Source organism: Halteromyces radiatus, assembly GCF_025201355.1.
Source record: "Halteromyces radiatus strain CBS 162.75 chromosome Unknown BX664scaffold_4, whole genome shotgun sequence".
Taxonomy (NCBI): domain Eukaryota; kingdom Fungi; phylum Mucoromycota; class Mucoromycetes; order Mucorales; family Cunninghamellaceae; genus Halteromyces; species Halteromyces radiatus.
In genome coordinates, this window is record NW_026251690.1 from 1,814,292 (window position 1) to 1,830,088 (window position 15,797).

The 15,797-nt window shown below is 33.8% G+C and overlaps 9 protein-coding genes across 9 annotated transcripts; 4 read left to right on the forward strand and 5 right to left on the reverse strand.

The window, feature by feature from the left end:
- The first annotated feature begins 2 nt into the window (after positions 1-2).
- On the forward strand, positions 3-844 carry BX664DRAFT_332842 (uncharacterized protein). The gene is made up of 3 exons (XM_051545405.1): positions 3-60; positions 119-302; positions 362-844. The coding sequence occupies exons 1-3, from the start codon at positions 57-59 to the stop codon at positions 543-545; spliced, it is 372 nt and encodes a 123-aa protein (XP_051400207.1). The 5' UTR covers positions 3-56; the 3' UTR covers positions 546-844.
- Positions 845-1,048: 204 nt separating this feature from the next.
- On the forward strand, positions 1,049-2,112 carry BX664DRAFT_332844 (HAD-like domain-containing protein). The gene is made up of 5 exons (XM_051545406.1): positions 1,049-1,218; positions 1,271-1,397; positions 1,457-1,599; positions 1,679-1,778; positions 1,850-2,112. The coding sequence occupies exons 1-5, from the start codon at positions 1,078-1,080 to the stop codon at positions 2,023-2,025; spliced, it is 687 nt and encodes a 228-aa protein (XP_051400208.1). The 5' UTR covers positions 1,049-1,077; the 3' UTR covers positions 2,026-2,112.
- A 2,191-nt stretch (positions 2,113-4,303) lies between these two features.
- On the forward strand, positions 4,304-4,842 carry BX664DRAFT_241660 (uncharacterized protein; the record flags this gene model as incomplete). The annotated part of the gene is made up of 2 exons (XM_051540230.1): positions 4,304-4,444; positions 4,498-4,842. Coding segments are annotated over 2 exons (486 nt in total), but the record flags the coding sequence as incomplete, so codon positions are not given.
- A 485-nt stretch (positions 4,843-5,327) lies between these two features.
- On the reverse strand, positions 5,328-6,099 carry BX664DRAFT_349766 (uncharacterized protein; the record flags this gene model as incomplete). The annotated part of the gene is made up of 5 exons (XM_051547613.1): positions 5,328-5,391; positions 5,453-5,507; positions 5,652-5,675; positions 5,741-5,761; positions 5,826-6,099. 5 exons carry the CDS (start codon positions 6,097-6,099, stop codon positions 5,328-5,330), a joined length of 438 nt encoding a protein of 145 aa, XP_051400210.1.
- On the reverse strand, positions 5,931-7,670 carry BX664DRAFT_332860 (uncharacterized protein). Its single transcript, XM_051545407.1, has 4 exons — positions 7,353-7,670; positions 7,103-7,250; positions 6,470-7,037; positions 5,931-6,393 (listed from the first exon to the last, which is right to left on the reverse strand). The coding sequence occupies exons 1-4, from the start codon at positions 7,642-7,644 to the stop codon at positions 6,283-6,285; spliced, it is 1,119 nt and encodes a 372-aa protein (XP_051400211.1). The 5' UTR covers positions 7,645-7,670; the 3' UTR covers positions 5,931-6,282.
- Positions 7,671-7,692: 22 nt separating this feature from the next.
- BX664DRAFT_332862 (uncharacterized protein) lies at positions 7,693-9,969 on the reverse strand. The gene is made up of 3 exons (XM_051545408.1): positions 9,211-9,969; positions 8,969-9,081; positions 7,693-8,694 (listed from the first exon to the last, which is right to left on the reverse strand). The coding sequence occupies exons 1-3, from the start codon at positions 9,658-9,660 to the stop codon at positions 7,797-7,799; spliced, it is 1,461 nt and encodes a 486-aa protein (XP_051400212.1). The 5' UTR covers positions 9,661-9,969; the 3' UTR covers positions 7,693-7,796.
- Positions 9,970-10,135: 166 nt separating this feature from the next.
- Positions 10,136-12,169, reverse strand: BX664DRAFT_332865 (cation efflux family-domain-containing protein). Its single transcript, XM_051545409.1, has 8 exons — positions 11,815-12,169; positions 11,626-11,721; positions 11,409-11,545; positions 11,298-11,338; positions 11,094-11,223; positions 10,951-11,014; positions 10,654-10,896; positions 10,136-10,588 (listed from the first exon to the last, which is right to left on the reverse strand). Exons 1-8 carry the CDS (start codon positions 12,074-12,076, stop codon positions 10,398-10,400), a joined length of 1,164 nt encoding a protein of 387 aa, XP_051400213.1. The 5' UTR covers positions 12,077-12,169; the 3' UTR covers positions 10,136-10,397.
- Positions 12,170-12,693: 524 nt separating this feature from the next.
- On the forward strand, positions 12,694-13,374 carry BX664DRAFT_297030 (ribosomal protein L34-domain-containing protein; the record flags this gene model as incomplete). The annotated part of the gene is made up of 2 exons (XM_051542227.1): positions 12,694-12,839; positions 12,907-13,374. The coding sequence occupies 2 exons, from the start codon at positions 12,697-12,699 to the stop codon at positions 13,100-13,102; spliced, it is 339 nt and encodes a 112-aa protein (XP_051400214.1). The 3' UTR covers positions 13,103-13,374.
- Positions 13,375-13,903: 529 nt separating this feature from the next.
- Positions 13,904-14,882, reverse strand: BX664DRAFT_264195 (tRNA-dihydrouridine synthase; the record flags this gene model as incomplete). Its single annotated transcript, XM_051540805.1, has 4 exons — positions 13,904-13,977; positions 14,069-14,312; positions 14,380-14,778; positions 14,862-14,882. 4 exons carry the CDS (start codon positions 14,880-14,882, stop codon positions 13,904-13,906), a joined length of 738 nt encoding a protein of 245 aa, XP_051400215.1.
- Between the last annotated feature and the right edge of the window lie 915 nt (positions 14,883-15,797).

The window sequence follows — 15,797 nt, forward strand, 5'->3', positions numbered from 1 at the left end:
TTCTTTCTTTCTCTTCTTTTTCCTGATAAAAAAAAAAGAAATACTGTATATATACAATGGGTAAGAACTATATAAGAATAAAAATAAGAATATACTCATCTAATATATTACTTAATAGGTGGTGGTGATTTAAATTTAAAGAAAAGTTGGCATCCTTCTACATTCAAAAATCAAGAACGATTATGGAAAGAAGAAAAGAAACATGCTGAAGAACAAGCCAAGATTGAACAAATGAAAAAAGAACTTCAAGAAGAAAGACAATTATTAGAATTACAACGATTACAAGAAGATGCTGGTTCAAGGTAAATAATATTTACTTTTTAGATTCATTTTATCAACCTTCTTTTTCCTTTTTCTTTAGAAAACGATCGGACAAACTTGATTGGATGTATGCAGCTCCTAGTTCAAATGGACCAAAAGCCGGTAGTAGTGAAATGGAAGACTTTTTACTTGGAAAGAAAAATGTGGATGATTTACTACGAAACAAAGTTGCAAATGAAACGGTAATATATATATCATTTTTATCTGTATTCTTACTAAATTGATCATTTTATAGACAACGACTGATGCTAACGAACGATTTGCTTTGACCAATGCAAATGCTAATACAGAACGGGATATTCAAGCAAAGATTAGAGAAGATCCATTATTTGCTATCAAACAAAAACAACAAGCAGCTTTGAAATCAATGGTAGATAATCCGATCTTAATGAAGAAATTGAAAAAAGACAGGAAAGAAAAGAAAAGCAAAAAGAAGAAGGATATCAAGAAATCACATCGTCATCGACATTCACATTAGTTAATTAATTTTTAAAATAAAATAAAATATATCATTTTACAAAAACTATTGTTCCCATTTTTTTATGTAATCACTTTCTTTATTATAAATATGCTTCATCCATCCACACAAGGGCAGAAACTTGGTCCAATCGGGACAATTGACCAAATCCCGCAGTATTCAGCCCCACTTTGGAACGTATATATAAAAAAAATAAAAAACGGGGATTCTCTCCTTTTTTTTTTTCTTCTTTTCTTTCTTTTGTTTCAGTTTTTTTTTTTTTTTAAGAATCATACAACATGACCTCAACGACAAAGAAGTACATTGCTGGTATCAAAGGGTTTGTATTTGACCTGGATGGTACCATGATTGATACTACTCCTCTAGTCATCAAACATTGGTATCAGTTTGCTGAAGAACATGGTTTAGACCCTGTCAAGGTAAACTACTTTATCATGTTTCTGAACTTTAGTACTTATATACGTTTATTAGATTCTTGCCACTTCTCATGGAAGACGTAGTATTGAAACCATTGCCGAATGGGTACCTTCAAAAGCAACTCAAGAACATGTGGACTATTATGAAAGACGACTAGCTGATGAAACCGATGGCGTGAAAGGTAAAAATGATAATGAAGAAAGGATGAAATTATTATTAACTTTTTTTTTTTGATGATAGTCCTTCCTGGTGTCAAAGCTCTTTTAGATACGATTCCATTTGGTAAATGGGGTGTATGCACAGCAGGAACGTCATATATGGCTGTCAATCGATTTAAACAATGTGGTATTCAAATTCCGGTGAGTTTATCCACGGGTGATAAGGTAAGCATGAACCTTAGTTTAGATGCTATTTTTAGTATTTCATCTCATTTCTTTTTTTTTTTTTTTTTTATTTATATAGGTGACTCATGGTAAACCTCATCCTGAAGGTTATTTGAAAGCGGCAGAATTATTGAATCTACCTCCAACTGATTGTGTAGTATTTGAAGATGCTCCTGCTGGTAAGAAACAAATGATTGGGGAATAAAATGATCTTCAAACTAATCACATCTTTGGGTAAATGTTTGAATAGGTGTTAAGGCGGGAAAGGCGGCTGGCATGACAGTGATCGCTTGTACTACAACTCATACAGCAGAACAATTAAAGCAAGCTGGTGCAGATCATATTGTATCCTATTTGACAGACGTTACAATCTCTGTGTTAGGTGATGGTACTTTTGGTGTACAAATCGATCAATTAGAAATTTAGTTTAGAAATAGTACATGGATACTTGATAGAAATAAACAATTTGATTCCTTATGCATACAATTTTTTTTTTTTCTGTGATGATCTGATGATGGGATGACGGGATGATATATTTTGATCCCTTCTTTCATTAAACGATTGAATAATATATTTTCAAGAATATTTGAATTTTAAGGTGATATTTTGTGGAGGTTGAAAATATCACGCCAGTTAAGATGATAGGGACAAGGATGACAATATGAATACTTATTTTCTTTTTTTTTTAAAAAAATTACTTTCTATAAATGCAACAGTAATCTATCAGATTCATTAGCTAAAAGTTCAATAAATAATTCGTTTTATGTTCTGATCAAATTTGGTGTGATGATGATGGTTTTTTGAGTGAGAAAGTGAAAGGCAAAGTTTGCTTGCACGCTTGTATACAGGATAAAAAATGGGATGGATTTTTTTGATTTTACAGCCAAAAATTTGGAACTCCTCAGCCAAACTTTGGCTGTAAAAATAAATCGTCGAGGGGTCATCAGGCAATTTTTGAAAAAATTGATGATTTTTTTCAGTTGCTCATTGTACATTCGGTGGCAAGACAAGCGATAAAATGATATTAGATGATATTAAACTACTTTTTGCAGAGGAACCTAATGGTGGTAATTTTATTGGATGATGATCATTATTGGATGAAATATGACAAAGTTCTGCCAGAGAGTCGAAAGCGGGATCTCAAAAAGTCAATTTTTTTTTTTATGTAGATGATTCTTTTCTTTTTTTTTTTTCCTTTCTTTTCCTTTATCTGATTATAATTATCATTTCTTCCTTATGCCTGCTCTTGATCTCAGTTTTATCAAAAGCCTATTTAGTGATGAAAACTCTTCTCATTCAGCTACAAACACCATTATCAATGATCGTTCAACTCCTCCTTCAACAACTTCAACTACAACGACTGGGACAACTTCAGAATTAACAACAGCGCCAACAGTGACGACAAACATAGTCAAGAAAGATGGTGAGAACAATACTACGTCTTCTCACTTTCGATCCATGTCACAACAACCTTTATCTCCCCCAATTACTTTACCAACTCCAGAAAGTTCTACAAATGATCAACAACTGCGACATCGAAAGAAAGAAGGCAAACGACAACGTATGAAACGAGTACGGGAAAAGAGGAAAATAAGACAGTTGGATAGATCTCAAGAGGTAAATAAATGAAAAAGAGAAATTAGATCTGGACATTAATTAACTTTTTTTTTTCTTCTTCTTTGTTATTGTTCTAGCCTGATGATTTTTATGATGCTCATGGTAGCAATGATATGGATTTTGATCAACTTTTAGCACTTCATGAATCCAAAAAGTCAACATCTAATACTATGACCACCACTCATACAACCGATGTACCACTTATATCACATAGAGACAATCAGCCATCCGATATTCCTACCACCACAGACCCAGTAGTGAAACAACAAGGTCTACCTATGAATTCTACATCAGATCGATCATCGTCAGCAGCAGAAACAACTAATCCAATCACAAAAGTCGCCATCTCTGATCAAGATGCTGCGTTTGTTTCACAACTCATGGACAGTTTATCGAAAGGTCATTTGAATGGTAGCTCGGCATCACTTCCTTCGATGCCACCTTTATTACAACGGAATGTTACAAAGGCAATGACACCTATCAGCAATCAAAAAGGCAACAACAACAAATCACAATCACAGAATAATAATAATAAGAAGCGAAGGAAGCAAATGAAAGATCAGGCAAAAAAAGTAAGTACAGTCAAATAGTGTTGTATATAAAAAAAAAAAAATGCAAATACCTACTAATATGACCTTTTATTTCATATGTATCTTTTAGAAACCAAAACAGGAATTGACAAGCGATATGAATTTTGATCAATTAATGTCTATACATGAAACATCTCAACAATCTACAAAGGTAAAAAAAAAAAAAAGATGACTAATGAAGATAATAGAACATAAATGATGAATACTAAAATGATTATAAATATATAGAAACAACATGATCAGAAGATGGATCTTGCCAAAGTGGCTCAACAAAGTAAGATTAAAAATAATGAAGATGAAAATACCTATTAATTTAATGTTTCTTCTTCTTCTTCTTAGTACTCGGCAAACCTCAAACGCCTCATCAGTATCACCTTCAGCAAAAACAGCAAAAAACACAACAACATAGATACCCTAAACAACATATGGCTTCTTCTCAGTTTACCAATATAGACCACAAGGAACAGAAACAACCATCAGATTCATCAACAGATGGAGTATGCAAGTATTTTTTACGTGGCAGCTGTGGACATGGTGATTCCTGTCGATACAAACATGAAAAGAAACAAATTCCAGTACTTTGTCGATTTTACAAAAGTGGATCTTGCGGCAATGGAGAAAATTGTATTTTCAGTCATGTAAGTTCATTTTTTAAGTGATGTATAGATATACTCATTCCATTTATTTATAGGATTTGCAATTACAACCATGTCGATTTCTTTTTGTAGGAGGTCATTGTGATGCAGGCGATCACTGTCCATTCTCACATGCACCACTGACGGAGGAGAGTCGAAAGGAATTACACAAAATGACGGGACCTTGTCGATTTTACCATTTCAAGGGATACTGTACCAATGGCGAAACCTGCGTCTTTTCTCACACCGAAATCTCCAACGATCAACGACACGAACTAGAACAAACATTGACACCTTGTAGGCATTTCCATACCCGTGGTTCTTGTCCTGTAGGCGATCAATGTTTTTATCTCCATCAAGAAGCGTCTCCTGAAAGTGTCCAACTCTTGAAGGCAAGTCTATTACCCAAGGGTGGCGATGGCAAGCAATGATGATCTCTTACTACCTTCTCTTTCCTCCATTAGTGGTAGTTGAATCCTCCTCTTTTTGGTATACTTAGTCTAGTTTTTTTTTTATATCCTTTTTTGTGAAATAAATATATAAATAAACAGGAATGAAGTGGTTTGGTATCATGTGTTTCTTTGAAATATATATATATATATATCTGTGTATTTTTATGCAAAAAGAACGAGGAGGGCTTATTTGATAGAAATATCATCTTTTTTTTTTTATGATATAGAGTGCATCGGTATTAGATCATCGTTACTAGACAGATGAGAGGAAGAAAAAAAAAAAAAAAAAAAAAACTCGCCTCGTTGCATTACCCATCACGATAGACACTACCATAGATCAAGAAATGTACGTTTTATTAAAAATATAACAAATAAAATAAAATCAAGTGAGATGAAGGAAGGGGAAGGAGGAATCGGATAAAAAAACAGAATCACTACATAATGGTACATAGCTCAGTACATGTCTCGGCACAACAACAGCATAAAACACCAGCACAACTAAACAAAAAAAAAAAATTGAATATATCCAATCAAATGAAGTAATATTTCATATCTTTACCAAGCTAATAAACCTTTGCCACACATATCGCTTTGTTGTTGAGGGGGATATCCACCTATGATCAGTCACAAAGACAAAAATAAAAATAAAAAAAATAAGAAAAAATAAGGTGAACATGATAGATATCAAGAGAAGAAAAAAAAAGAAGAGGGAGATAGAATGCGTGCATATCTAAAAGAATATGAATATTTCTGTTTACCTTGTTGTTGAGATGGATAGCCTCCTATAAAAGACAAAATAAGTTTAGTGCGATGATTGATGATGATTCTTTTTTTCTCTTTCTTTTACCTGGTTGCGGTGGATAGCCTCCTACAAATTACAAACTGCAGTTAGTGTGATGACCAAATGATGTCGTTTTGCTTCGATTTCTTACCTTGTTGTTGAGGTTGAGGATACCCACCTTGATTATAGCCACCTTGTTGGCTGTATCCACCTTGATATCCAGCACCTTGGTTGTACCCTGCTTGATTGTATCCGCCTTGACCGTATCCGCCACCTTGATTGTATCCGCCACCTTGATTGTATCCGCCACCTTGATTGTATCCGCCACCTTGACTGTATCCACTACTGACACCACCGCTTCCCAAATCATATCCACCTCCACCTTGATTTGAAGCATATTGGTCTTGATAACCTTTGTTGTCCATATTGATGATTGATTGTCGGTGGGATGCACTATATAAAGAAAAAAGAAAAGAAGAAAAGAATCCAAATTTTCCATTCTTGCACAGGTTCCATATCATATCCAAAAAAAAGGTAAGACATGCTTTATTGGTGTTTGAGTTGAAGTAATCGAGTAAAACAAACAAACAAAAAAAAAAATAATCAAGCTAATCGTGTTTTGTTGATGATAAAGTTTTCCATGATGAGCGCCAGGGAAAGAATCGATTGACTTTTTGTTGATAAATCTTGTATTCAGGGTATTTTTCAGACGAGATACGCTAAGGTAAAAAATAAAATAAAATAAAAGAATCAATAAATTCCATATTTTCATTTTTCTTTTCTTTAATAACTTACTTCGGTTAACCACGTACTGCCTTGGAATAATAATGTCAGAGTCAGAGGGCCAACAATTGTCCAATTGATCCAAGTCCAAGGATCCAACCAACTAACTTGCTCTGGTATTGTCTTCAGTACATCTGTTGAAGCACTGACGGAGAACAAGTAGATAGACCACCAAATACCCATTTCAGCAAAAAAATTGGGATGTCGACTATATTTGAATAATCCTTGCGTCAAGAACCCACGATGATAGTCACCCACCAATTGCTTGCCTTTCATATGTTTGAATAAACAGTACTTTTCCGTTTGAAACACGTATTGTTGTTCATCTGCTATCATCTCTATTCCCAAGAATAAGGTGAATAATCCTGTAGCTACCAAATCCAAAACGGTTAAAGATGCATTTGTATCTGGTTGATAGGTGAGGTTGGTTAGATAGAGAGGTGAGACCATAAATAATAATAAGGTATCTTGGAATGGAGCGATCACCGTGATATTCAATAATCCCATTGCTATAGGTCCTATCTTGCTTTTGATATAAGGATATCGATAGTCTTGACCTTTCCATTCATATCCTCCTTTCCTATATATATGTATATATATATTTCATATATTAGTATAATCTTTTCCTAATTTTATCTATTTTACCTTGCAAAGTTCAATGTCAAGCGAAAACCCCAAAGAGTAATAAGAATAGCACCAAGCAGAAGTCTTGGATGAATAGTCCCTCGATTCAAATAGTCGTTGTAAAAAAAGTGCCATGCATAAATAGAAGGTAAGATGGACCAAGATTTATCTGAAGAAAAGCAAAAAAAAAAAAAAAGTTAGTTAGTCTATTGATAATAAAAAGGTGATAGAGAGAATACCACTATTTCCTATTTTTTTTTTCTTTCTTTACCCACTTGACTGTAGTTGTTTGTAACAATGCTGACAAAATAATGAATAGTAGCAACCACACCCATAAACACAAGAGCCACCGAAAAAGGATCCACATGACGATAACACTGTTTAAAGATATTCAGACTTGAGAGTAGAATACTGAGAAACTCACACGCGTTACCATTGTCGCTAAGGTACTTGCCGTTGAAAAGATTGGTGATAAAAAGCTGCCAAGTAAAAGGCCAATGAAGTCGGTTAAGTAAAGGTACGTTCACTAAGTAGTCATAAAATCCATCACTGATGGTGATCATAGCTCTTCAAAATAAATGAGAATGTGAAAGAAAGAAAGACAAAAAAAAAAAAAAAAAAAATTGTTCCCAATTTATATAGTTTATCAAGTTTGTTCAAATCCCGGTTATCACTTTATTTTTTTTTTTTTTAAGATATTGAAATAAATGCAATCTCAATCTTGACATTCCACCCAGTTTAATGATCGTGACACAGCCTTTTTCCAACCCTGATAAAGCTTTTGTGTTGTTTCTGGTGATATTTGCGAGGTAAAGACAGACTCATCCTTGATGTTCACATTGGCTAAATCATCTACATCCTTCCAAACGCCTAAGGCCAATCCAGCAGCGATGGCTGAACCCAAGGCAGTTGTTTCTCTCATCTTGGGTCTCATCACCTTTACACCATTCAATAGATTGGCTTGGATTTGCATACATACATCAGAGTTGGACAATCCACCATCGACTTTAAGTGCTACCAAGGACGTGCCACTATCATTATTCATGCAATCCAACACAGCTTTGGTCTGATAGCAAGCAGCTTCTAAGGCGGCACGTGCAATATGTGCCCGTGTGGTATATTGTGTCAATCCACAAATTGTACCCCTCGCACCGACTTGCCAGTATGGCGCCAACAACCCACTGAACGCAGTGACAAAGTACACTCCACCCGTATCCTCCACGGATTGTGCCAATTGATTCAACTCATGATGATCAGCCACCAGGCCTAGATTGTCCCGTAACCATTGGATCGATGATCCTCCCACTGCCACTGATCCTTCTAACGCATATATCACAGGTTGATCTGCCCCTAGCTGATACGCAATCGTCGTCAGTAAGCCATTGTTAGACATCACTGCTGAAGTGCCCAGATTGAACAGCATAAAACATCCAGTGCCATACGTGTTCTTCGCTGTCCCTTTTTGAAAACATTTTTGCCCCACAAGTGCTGCCTGTTGATCGCCAAGGCATCCTGCAATCGCCGTACCTGACAACACGCCCTTATATAGATGCCCATAAATGCATGAAGATGGCATAATTTTCGGTAATTGGATGCCCTCGAATCCGAAGAATCTATAAAATAGAATTTTTTTTTTTATTGAGTGCCTGTTTTCATAATGATGAATGATGAATGATGAATGATGGATGATGAATGATGGATGATGGATGATGGATGATGGATGATGGATGATGGATGATGGATGATGGATGATGGATGATGGATGATGGATGATGGATGATGGATGACGGATGATGGATGATGGATGATGGATGATGGATGATGGATGATGGATGATGGATGATGATGGATGTTATGTGATGATGGATGGCAGATAATGACACTTACTTGATTGCTTCTTCGCTCCATTTCAAAGAATGAATATCCATTAACATTGTTCGACTAGCATTAGTGACATCAGTGACCAAGATACCATCATGATCTAAACCACCTGTAAGGTGCTTTTTTTTTTTTTTTTTTTTTTTTTTTTTTTAAAAAAAAAAAAAAAGAGAGAGAGAGAGAAAAAAAATATCAGTCCTTGCGTTTCATACTCCTTTTTTTTTTTTTTAACTCGCTGTAAATGTACTTACATAAATCAACCAAGAATCGACAGTACTAAAAACTAGCCGATGATTTTCCTTTGCTTGCATGACGGCCGGTACATGATCGAGCATCCAACGTAATTTGACGCCAGAAAAGTAACTAGCAAGTGGCAAACCGCAAATTGACCGCAATGCATCCCGACCTAATGATGATGTCTTTTCTAATTGTTCGACCGTTTGTTGTGTACGTCCATCCGACCAAACAATGGCAGGATACAATGGTTCACCTGTTTGTTTGTCCCATGCAATAGTTGTTTCACGTTGATTTGTTATGCCAATCCCCTTGATGTCGTTGGTTTGATATCCTAATTTGACAAAGTTTGCAACAGCATGTTCAATACAAGCTTGACATGAATCTAACAATTCATAAGGATCATGTTCAACCCATCTATACATAATTGTTTGCGTGTGAAAAATCTTTGCGTTGATTTCAATCATATTATTTGTTGCACAATCTTCCTCCCCTCCTTAAACTTACCCCGGATGAGGATAATGTTGTTCAAATTCCACTTGATGATAAGTGATCACTGTTCCAGTTTTATCAAAAATAACAAATCTTGTTGATGTTGTTCCTTGATCAAGTGCACCGATAAATTCTGGCATGATTGTTTGCTGTAATATTTGATATAGTGGTTATAGTTCGTTAGTTGTTGATGATGAAGGTGATAATTTGAATTATCGTTACTGTTCAAATTTCGATTCTGTAACGGTAAGGAAGGAAAGAAAAAAAAAAAAAGAAGCAAAAAAAAAAAAAAAAAAAAAAAAAAAGAAAAGAGTGATCCATCTTAACTATTTATATAGTGATTCTTTTTATTTATAGATGGAAGGAACACTTGAAGAAACCTTGTTTTCAATTCCAGTCATCAGTAAGGTACCCTCATTCTCTAAACTAACCAAAAAAAAAAAAATCCAATGTAAAGATAAATTCTTTGTTTATTGTTTGTAAATAGTAAATATGAAATGGTAAAACATAATCAATGCATGAAGAGTAAGAGAATGGAAGTGCAGATAGGTAAGAAGAATAGGGAAAATGAGAGAGCAGAAAACCAAATTGTATAAAAGAGGAAGATAGAGAGAGAGAGAGGAGGGGAATCACTGAAAAAAGTATCTATGCAAAATACACATACACTACACACACAAAAAAAAAAAAGAACATTGTTCATTCATACAAATCATCAGTTTCTGGGTGTACATATTTGAGGTCGACAGTGGTTTTGGAAATTGGATTGATCGCTTTCGATTTGCAAGGTGCTGTGATGTACGCCATACATATCGCAAATGATTCTTTGAGACTTGGTCAAAATATCGTCATAATGACAGAAGGCTTCTCTATCGATTGAGATATGTGCAGTCAAAGAGCTTTTACCTATATAAAGTAAATAAATCAAAAAGTTTTAATTTCCATGGTGAAACACATGAGGTTAAACTTACCAGGTGAAAGGACCCAGACATGAAGGTCATGGACAGCTACTACACCAGAGATTTGAAGTAAAGATTTTTCGATTTGATTGGGATCAAGATGTTGAGGTACACCTTCCATCAAAACAGCAAGAGAATCCTTCACCAAATGATAAGTAGTATAAAGCACCAAAAGAGAAAAGATGAATGTACAAATAGGATCAACAATGGTAAGTTTGGGATTCACCAATAAGATAATGGAAGAGATCAGAATACCTAGAAAGCGAACATTAGTTTATTAATCTCTTTATATATATATATAAAACATACCAATAGATGCAAGTAAATCTCCAATCACATGTAAAGCTGCAGCACGAAGATTGATGTTAGCTTCCTGTATATACGCCAATCCATCAAAAGATAATATATGTATTAGTAACTCCCTTTCTTTATGATGATTGATCTTCTATTACCTTTCGATGAGGTTTTTGTCCAGCTGTATTATTTTCTTCATCATCATTATGATCTTCATGATCATGATCATGACTATGATCGTCTCCATGAGAATGACCATGATGATGTCCACCAAGAACATACGCAAGTCTAATTAAAAAAAAAAAAAAAAAGACGTTAGTTATCACAGAGAGAAAGTGATGGATATTAAAAGGATGACTTACACAATGTTGATAGCAACACCAATAGAAGCAGTAATACACATCTATATATATAATAAAAACTAATCAATAAACCGGATATATAAAATACTGACATCCTTTCATATTCTTTACCAATTTAGCATCAATAGGTTGAGGTGATTTGACACGTTCAATGGCTTCACGCACAAGGAAAGCAGTCAATATCCAAATAGTAATAACTGATACTAAAGCAGCAATCACTTCAGCACGATGGAATCCATAAGTATGACCTATAACAATAAAAACAACAAGATAACAAGTTAAGCCGTTTGATTTCCAATAATAAAAAAAACATGATTTTAATACTTACGACTTGTAGGAGGTTTTTCAGCAAGATAAATAGCAACAAGAGCTACCAAGAAACTAACAACATCAGATAACAAGTGGAAAGCATCAGAGAAGAGAGCTTTTTATTTCATTATTCATTAAAAAAAAAAAAAGAAAAAGAAAAAGTAAGTAACAAATAACAACAAATAGACAAAGTGACAACTTATTTTACCTAAAGAGTTAGCCAAGTACCCAGCAACAAGTTCAGTAGCAAAGAAAACAAGAGCTAAACCAGTAGCAAACCACAATTTTCTTTTTGTAGAAGAGGAAGCACCACTTCGTTCACTAACATTGGCACAAGACACATCTTGATAAGAAACCATGGATCCTGTTCGACTGGGTGATCGGTGATGGTGGTGGTGAGTATGATCATGATTCTGTTTGTTTATCAATGGAGTTCTTTCTCCAATATGGTTATTTTCTACTGATGCCATGATTCTAAACAATATATATATATATAGAAAAAAAAAGACGTTAAAACAATAAAAAAGAAAAATGAAAGAAAGAAATTTATATATAAAAAAAAAAAACTCGGGCGAAATCGATTTTTACAATTGAAAAAAAAAAAAAGCTGAGGTTGAAATGGCATACACTGAAAAGAGAAAGAGAGGGGCGGAGAACTGGACAAAGACAATCACTGATTGGTGATAAAACACTCATGTTTGACAGGAGAAATGTTATTTAAGGTAAAAAAAAAAAAAAAAAAAAATATAGGAGATCATTGGAATTGATTTGGATTGTCATATAGCTTCAGATCGTAATAATACAGTTACACATAATAAAGAATCCCTAATGTCTTTTTTTGTTTCAAATCTTGACAAAATTACGTATTATTTTATAATCTGTATTTGGTTTCATCTGCGAAGCTTTTTCGGACAAAAAAAAAAAGAAGAATAAAAGAAGGAAAAAAAAAAAAAAAGACAGATTCCAAAATAGGAAACGAAAATCTGGGCGAGCATTTTTTTTTTTTTTTTTTTTGCGCCGTCACAGTATATTTTTTTTTGAACCCCTAGCCTACCTTTTCCCTTCTTTTTGTTCCTTTCTATTATCTATTATGTTTAGACACTTTTTATCATCGTTGGGTGGTCGATTGACATCTAATGTAAACACTACCACTACCTCAACAGCATATACTTCTACCATGAACTTTGTTCGACCTCGAGTATTAACTGGTTCCAGTAGCATTCTCAACTCCACGTAAGATAAAAAAAAAAAAAAAAAAAATAGTTTATTTTTGTATTAACTTTACTTTAACTTGATATAGTTTGGGTGCTTTCCGGTCTCCCATATTTCCTGTAAACCCAATGCAAATGCGATTTGTTACCTATGGCAATACATATCAACCCTCCAATTTGGTTCGTAAACGACGACATGGATTCTTATCACGTATGGCAAAGAAAAACGGACGACGGGTGATTGCAAGACGTCGAATGAAAGGTAGAAAATATTTATCTCATTGATTGGTCAATAAAGGAAATATCTTGGAATTTATATACAAGCCTACATACACCCACGAACGCACATACACAAATACACACGTACACCATACGACCTAAACAAAAATTGACTTTATACACCCCATTCTATTGATCTCATAAGTACACACAACCTTCATTTTTTTTGATTAGTATTCTTCTCTTTTACACACATACACACACACCATACATCTTATTATTGTACAGTTTATTTACCTTATTGAAATGGAAAATATCAAAATAAAGCAATCATAGACTTCTTTATATATATATATATATATATATATATACTCTTTGTTTCTTTATTGTTCAAAAGTGGTGTATTATACAAAATGAATAAAATAGGGAAATTCTATAGTCTATATTGGAGGGGAGGAAAATAAAATCATTGAATGCCAGCCTTATCCAAGGTATGAGAAATGATTTGACGGATATTCTTGGGTCTTGATGATTGTTTAGATTGTTGTAATTGATTGAAGAGTTCACGACGAAATGATCGACCTTGTTTTCCACTAAAAAGCATCATTAAAGGACGAGTCAGAAGAGTGATTGGTGGCAGACCATATTCATTTGGATGTAATTTTCTTGACAAAAGTTCATCTGCGTAATCTGATCAAATATATATATGCATTAGTGTATTCTTTTATTTATTTATTATCATTGATTTTACCTAGATATTCATCAATAATAGCAATTGGACTTTTGATTTGATCCTTCGGAATCTGATATATATCTATATATATATATATATAAAACAAAATAATAACAGTATGAACAAAATGATCATCAGTGATCATCTTTCCTATTATTATAAACCTTACCATGATCAATATGTTGAAGAAAAAGAGGGGAATCCATCACTATAATAATAAAAAAAAAAAGATAAAGATTTTATTAGGAAACATCTCTCTCTTTTTTTTTTTTTTTTTTTTCATCAGGCTAACATTTTACCTATTCGACCAATCATACATCCATCCACTTGATCTAATGCTGATCTAATGTCTTCCGTAGTAGTAAATCCGCCATTGATAGTAATAGGAAGATTGGGATATAATTTGGCTAATTCATAAACACGCTGATAATTAAGAGGAGGTATTGATCTATTTTGTTTGGGGGATAATCCTTTCAATATACATTTTCTTGCATGAACTATCAGATGAGGAGGTGGTCGATCGCATTGCATCAAGGTTTCAACCTTACCATAAAGATATATTAATATAAAAACAAATAACCCATCTATTTCCCATATTTTTGTAACTTACAAAACCATGAAAAAAGTCAAATGAGTCCAAATCATCCACACCAATACGACATTTTACAGTGACAGGAATAGAGACCATTTTATTCATCTCTTCTAGGATATCAGCAATAATATCAGGAGTTTTCATTAATACAGCACCAAAGTTTCCATGTTGAACATTAGCACTAGGACATCCAACGTTGATATTGACTTCAGAGTAACCATAGTCTTCTAATAATCGAGTTGCAGTTGCCATGATCTTTGGATCTGAACCGCCTAGTTGGACAACAACATTGGGACGAGGTGTACCTACAAAGCGATCCAAGTGAGATTGATGTTGATGTATAGCTTGAGCATGATGCATCTCTGTATAATAAACATGTCGTTCACCAGATATAATATGTAATAACTCTAAAAAGTTCTAGATTCAAAAAAAAAAAAAAAAAAGAAGAGAAAGTTAGTTTGGTGTTTCGTTGATATTTATTTATTATATTAAGGTCTTACTGGTGTAGTAATATCAACCATAGGAGCTACACTGATAGGTCTTATTAGTTTACTCTTAGTATGAACATAACGAAACCGACTATTTAGAAAGATTGATTGTCGAAAAAAGGAATGACCATATCGTAAACGTTGCATAGGGATCTATATATAATCTAAGAGAAACCAAAGAAAGAAAGAAAAAAAAATCGTTAGCGGAAATGGAAACCCACTGGATTTTTTTTTTTTTTTTTTTTGATTCATCCCTACTGGTGGAAAAGAGAGCATGTGAATTGAGGTACAAAATATTGTGATATATATATATATAAACTTATCATGATGGAAGATTCTCTCTCTCTTTTTTTTTTCGATAAATCGAGAGCATGAATGAAAAATGATAATCAGATAGATTTTTCTTTTCTTTTTCTTTTGTCAAAGGTAAAGTTTACCTGCTTGTGATCTTTAGGCACAACATTCAAGGTTCAAGCTCCGTTGTTCTTCTCTTTTTTTTTTTTTTTTATTTATTGTATTTCTTTTTTTTTTTTTCACTTTTTCTTTTCTACTTTTCACTTTTTACAATAGTCAGTCATGGCTACTGCTGAAAGTAGTCCAGTATCTCCAAAATCAAATATTTTTCCCTTTCTCTCTGGAAATGAATCTCAACGAAAACCAAAGACCATTGGTCAACTTACCAAAAGTTTCTCCGGTTTCTCTATCACATCACGCCATAGTTACAAACCACCAACATCAAAAGCCAAATCCAACAGCAACACACGTACTCCTTCCATAACTTCTGTTGATTCTGATATTGACGATACTATGATATCTACTGGAAAATTGACTTTGCGAGTTATTAATCCTGATCCTCAAGACTCTAGTGACGAAGAAGAAACGAACGATCAAGTTATTACTATGACAAACACTGATACAACAACAGATTATGATGTTACGCCAACAAAT

Excerpts from the sequence above, each read along its gene's own strand:
- BX664DRAFT_332842 (XM_051545405.1), top strand. Across the intron at positions 303-361 it reads CAAGAAGATGCTGGTTCAAG|AAAACGATCGGACAAACTTG; the intron begins GTAAATAATATT and ends CTTTTTCTTTAG.
- BX664DRAFT_332844 (XM_051545406.1), top strand. The coding sequence starts at position 1,078 with ATGACCTCAACGACAAAGAAGTACATTGCTGGTATCAAAGGGTTTGTA. Across the intron at positions 1,219-1,270 it reads ATGGTTTAGACCCTGTCAAG|ATTCTTGCCACTTCTCATGG; the intron begins GTAAACTACTTT and ends TACGTTTATTAG. Across the intron at positions 1,398-1,456 it reads TGAAACCGATGGCGTGAAAG|TCCTTCCTGGTGTCAAAGCT; the intron begins GTAAAAATGATA and ends TTTTGATGATAG.
- BX664DRAFT_332860 (XM_051545407.1), bottom strand. The coding sequence starts at position 7,644 with ATGATCACCATCAGTGATGGATTTTATGACTACTTAGTGAACGTACCT. Across the intron at positions 7,251-7,352 it reads AAACAACTACAGTCAAGTGG|ATAAATCTTGGTCCATCTTA; the intron begins GTAAAGAAAGAA and ends GCTTTTCTTCAG. Across the intron at positions 6,394-6,469 it reads GCAGTACGTGGTTAACCGAA|CGTATCTCGTCTGAAAAATA; the intron begins GTAAGTTATTAA and ends TTTTTACCTTAG.
- BX664DRAFT_332862 (XM_051545408.1), bottom strand. The coding sequence starts at position 9,660 with ATGATTGAAATCAACGCAAAGATTTTTCACACGCAAACAATTATGTAT. Across the intron at positions 9,082-9,210 it reads TCGATTCTTGGTTGATTTAT|CACCTTACAGGTGGTTTAGA; the intron begins GTAAGTACATTT and ends AAAAAAAAAAAG. Across the intron at positions 8,695-8,968 it reads TGGAGCGAAGAAGCAATCAA|ATTCTTCGGATTCGAGGGCA; the intron begins GTAAGTGTCATT and ends TCTATTTTATAG.
- BX664DRAFT_332865 (XM_051545409.1), bottom strand. The coding sequence starts at position 12,076 with ATGGCATCAGTAGAAAATAACCATATTGGAGAAAGAACTCCATTGATA. Across the intron at positions 11,722-11,814 it reads GTACTTGGCTAACTCTTTAG|CTCTCTTCTCTGATGCTTTC; the intron begins GTAAAATAAGTT and ends TGAAATAAAAAG. Across the intron at positions 10,897-10,950 it reads AGATTTACTTGCATCTATTG|GTATTCTGATCTCTTCCATT; the intron begins GTATGTTTTATA and ends TTCGCTTTCTAG.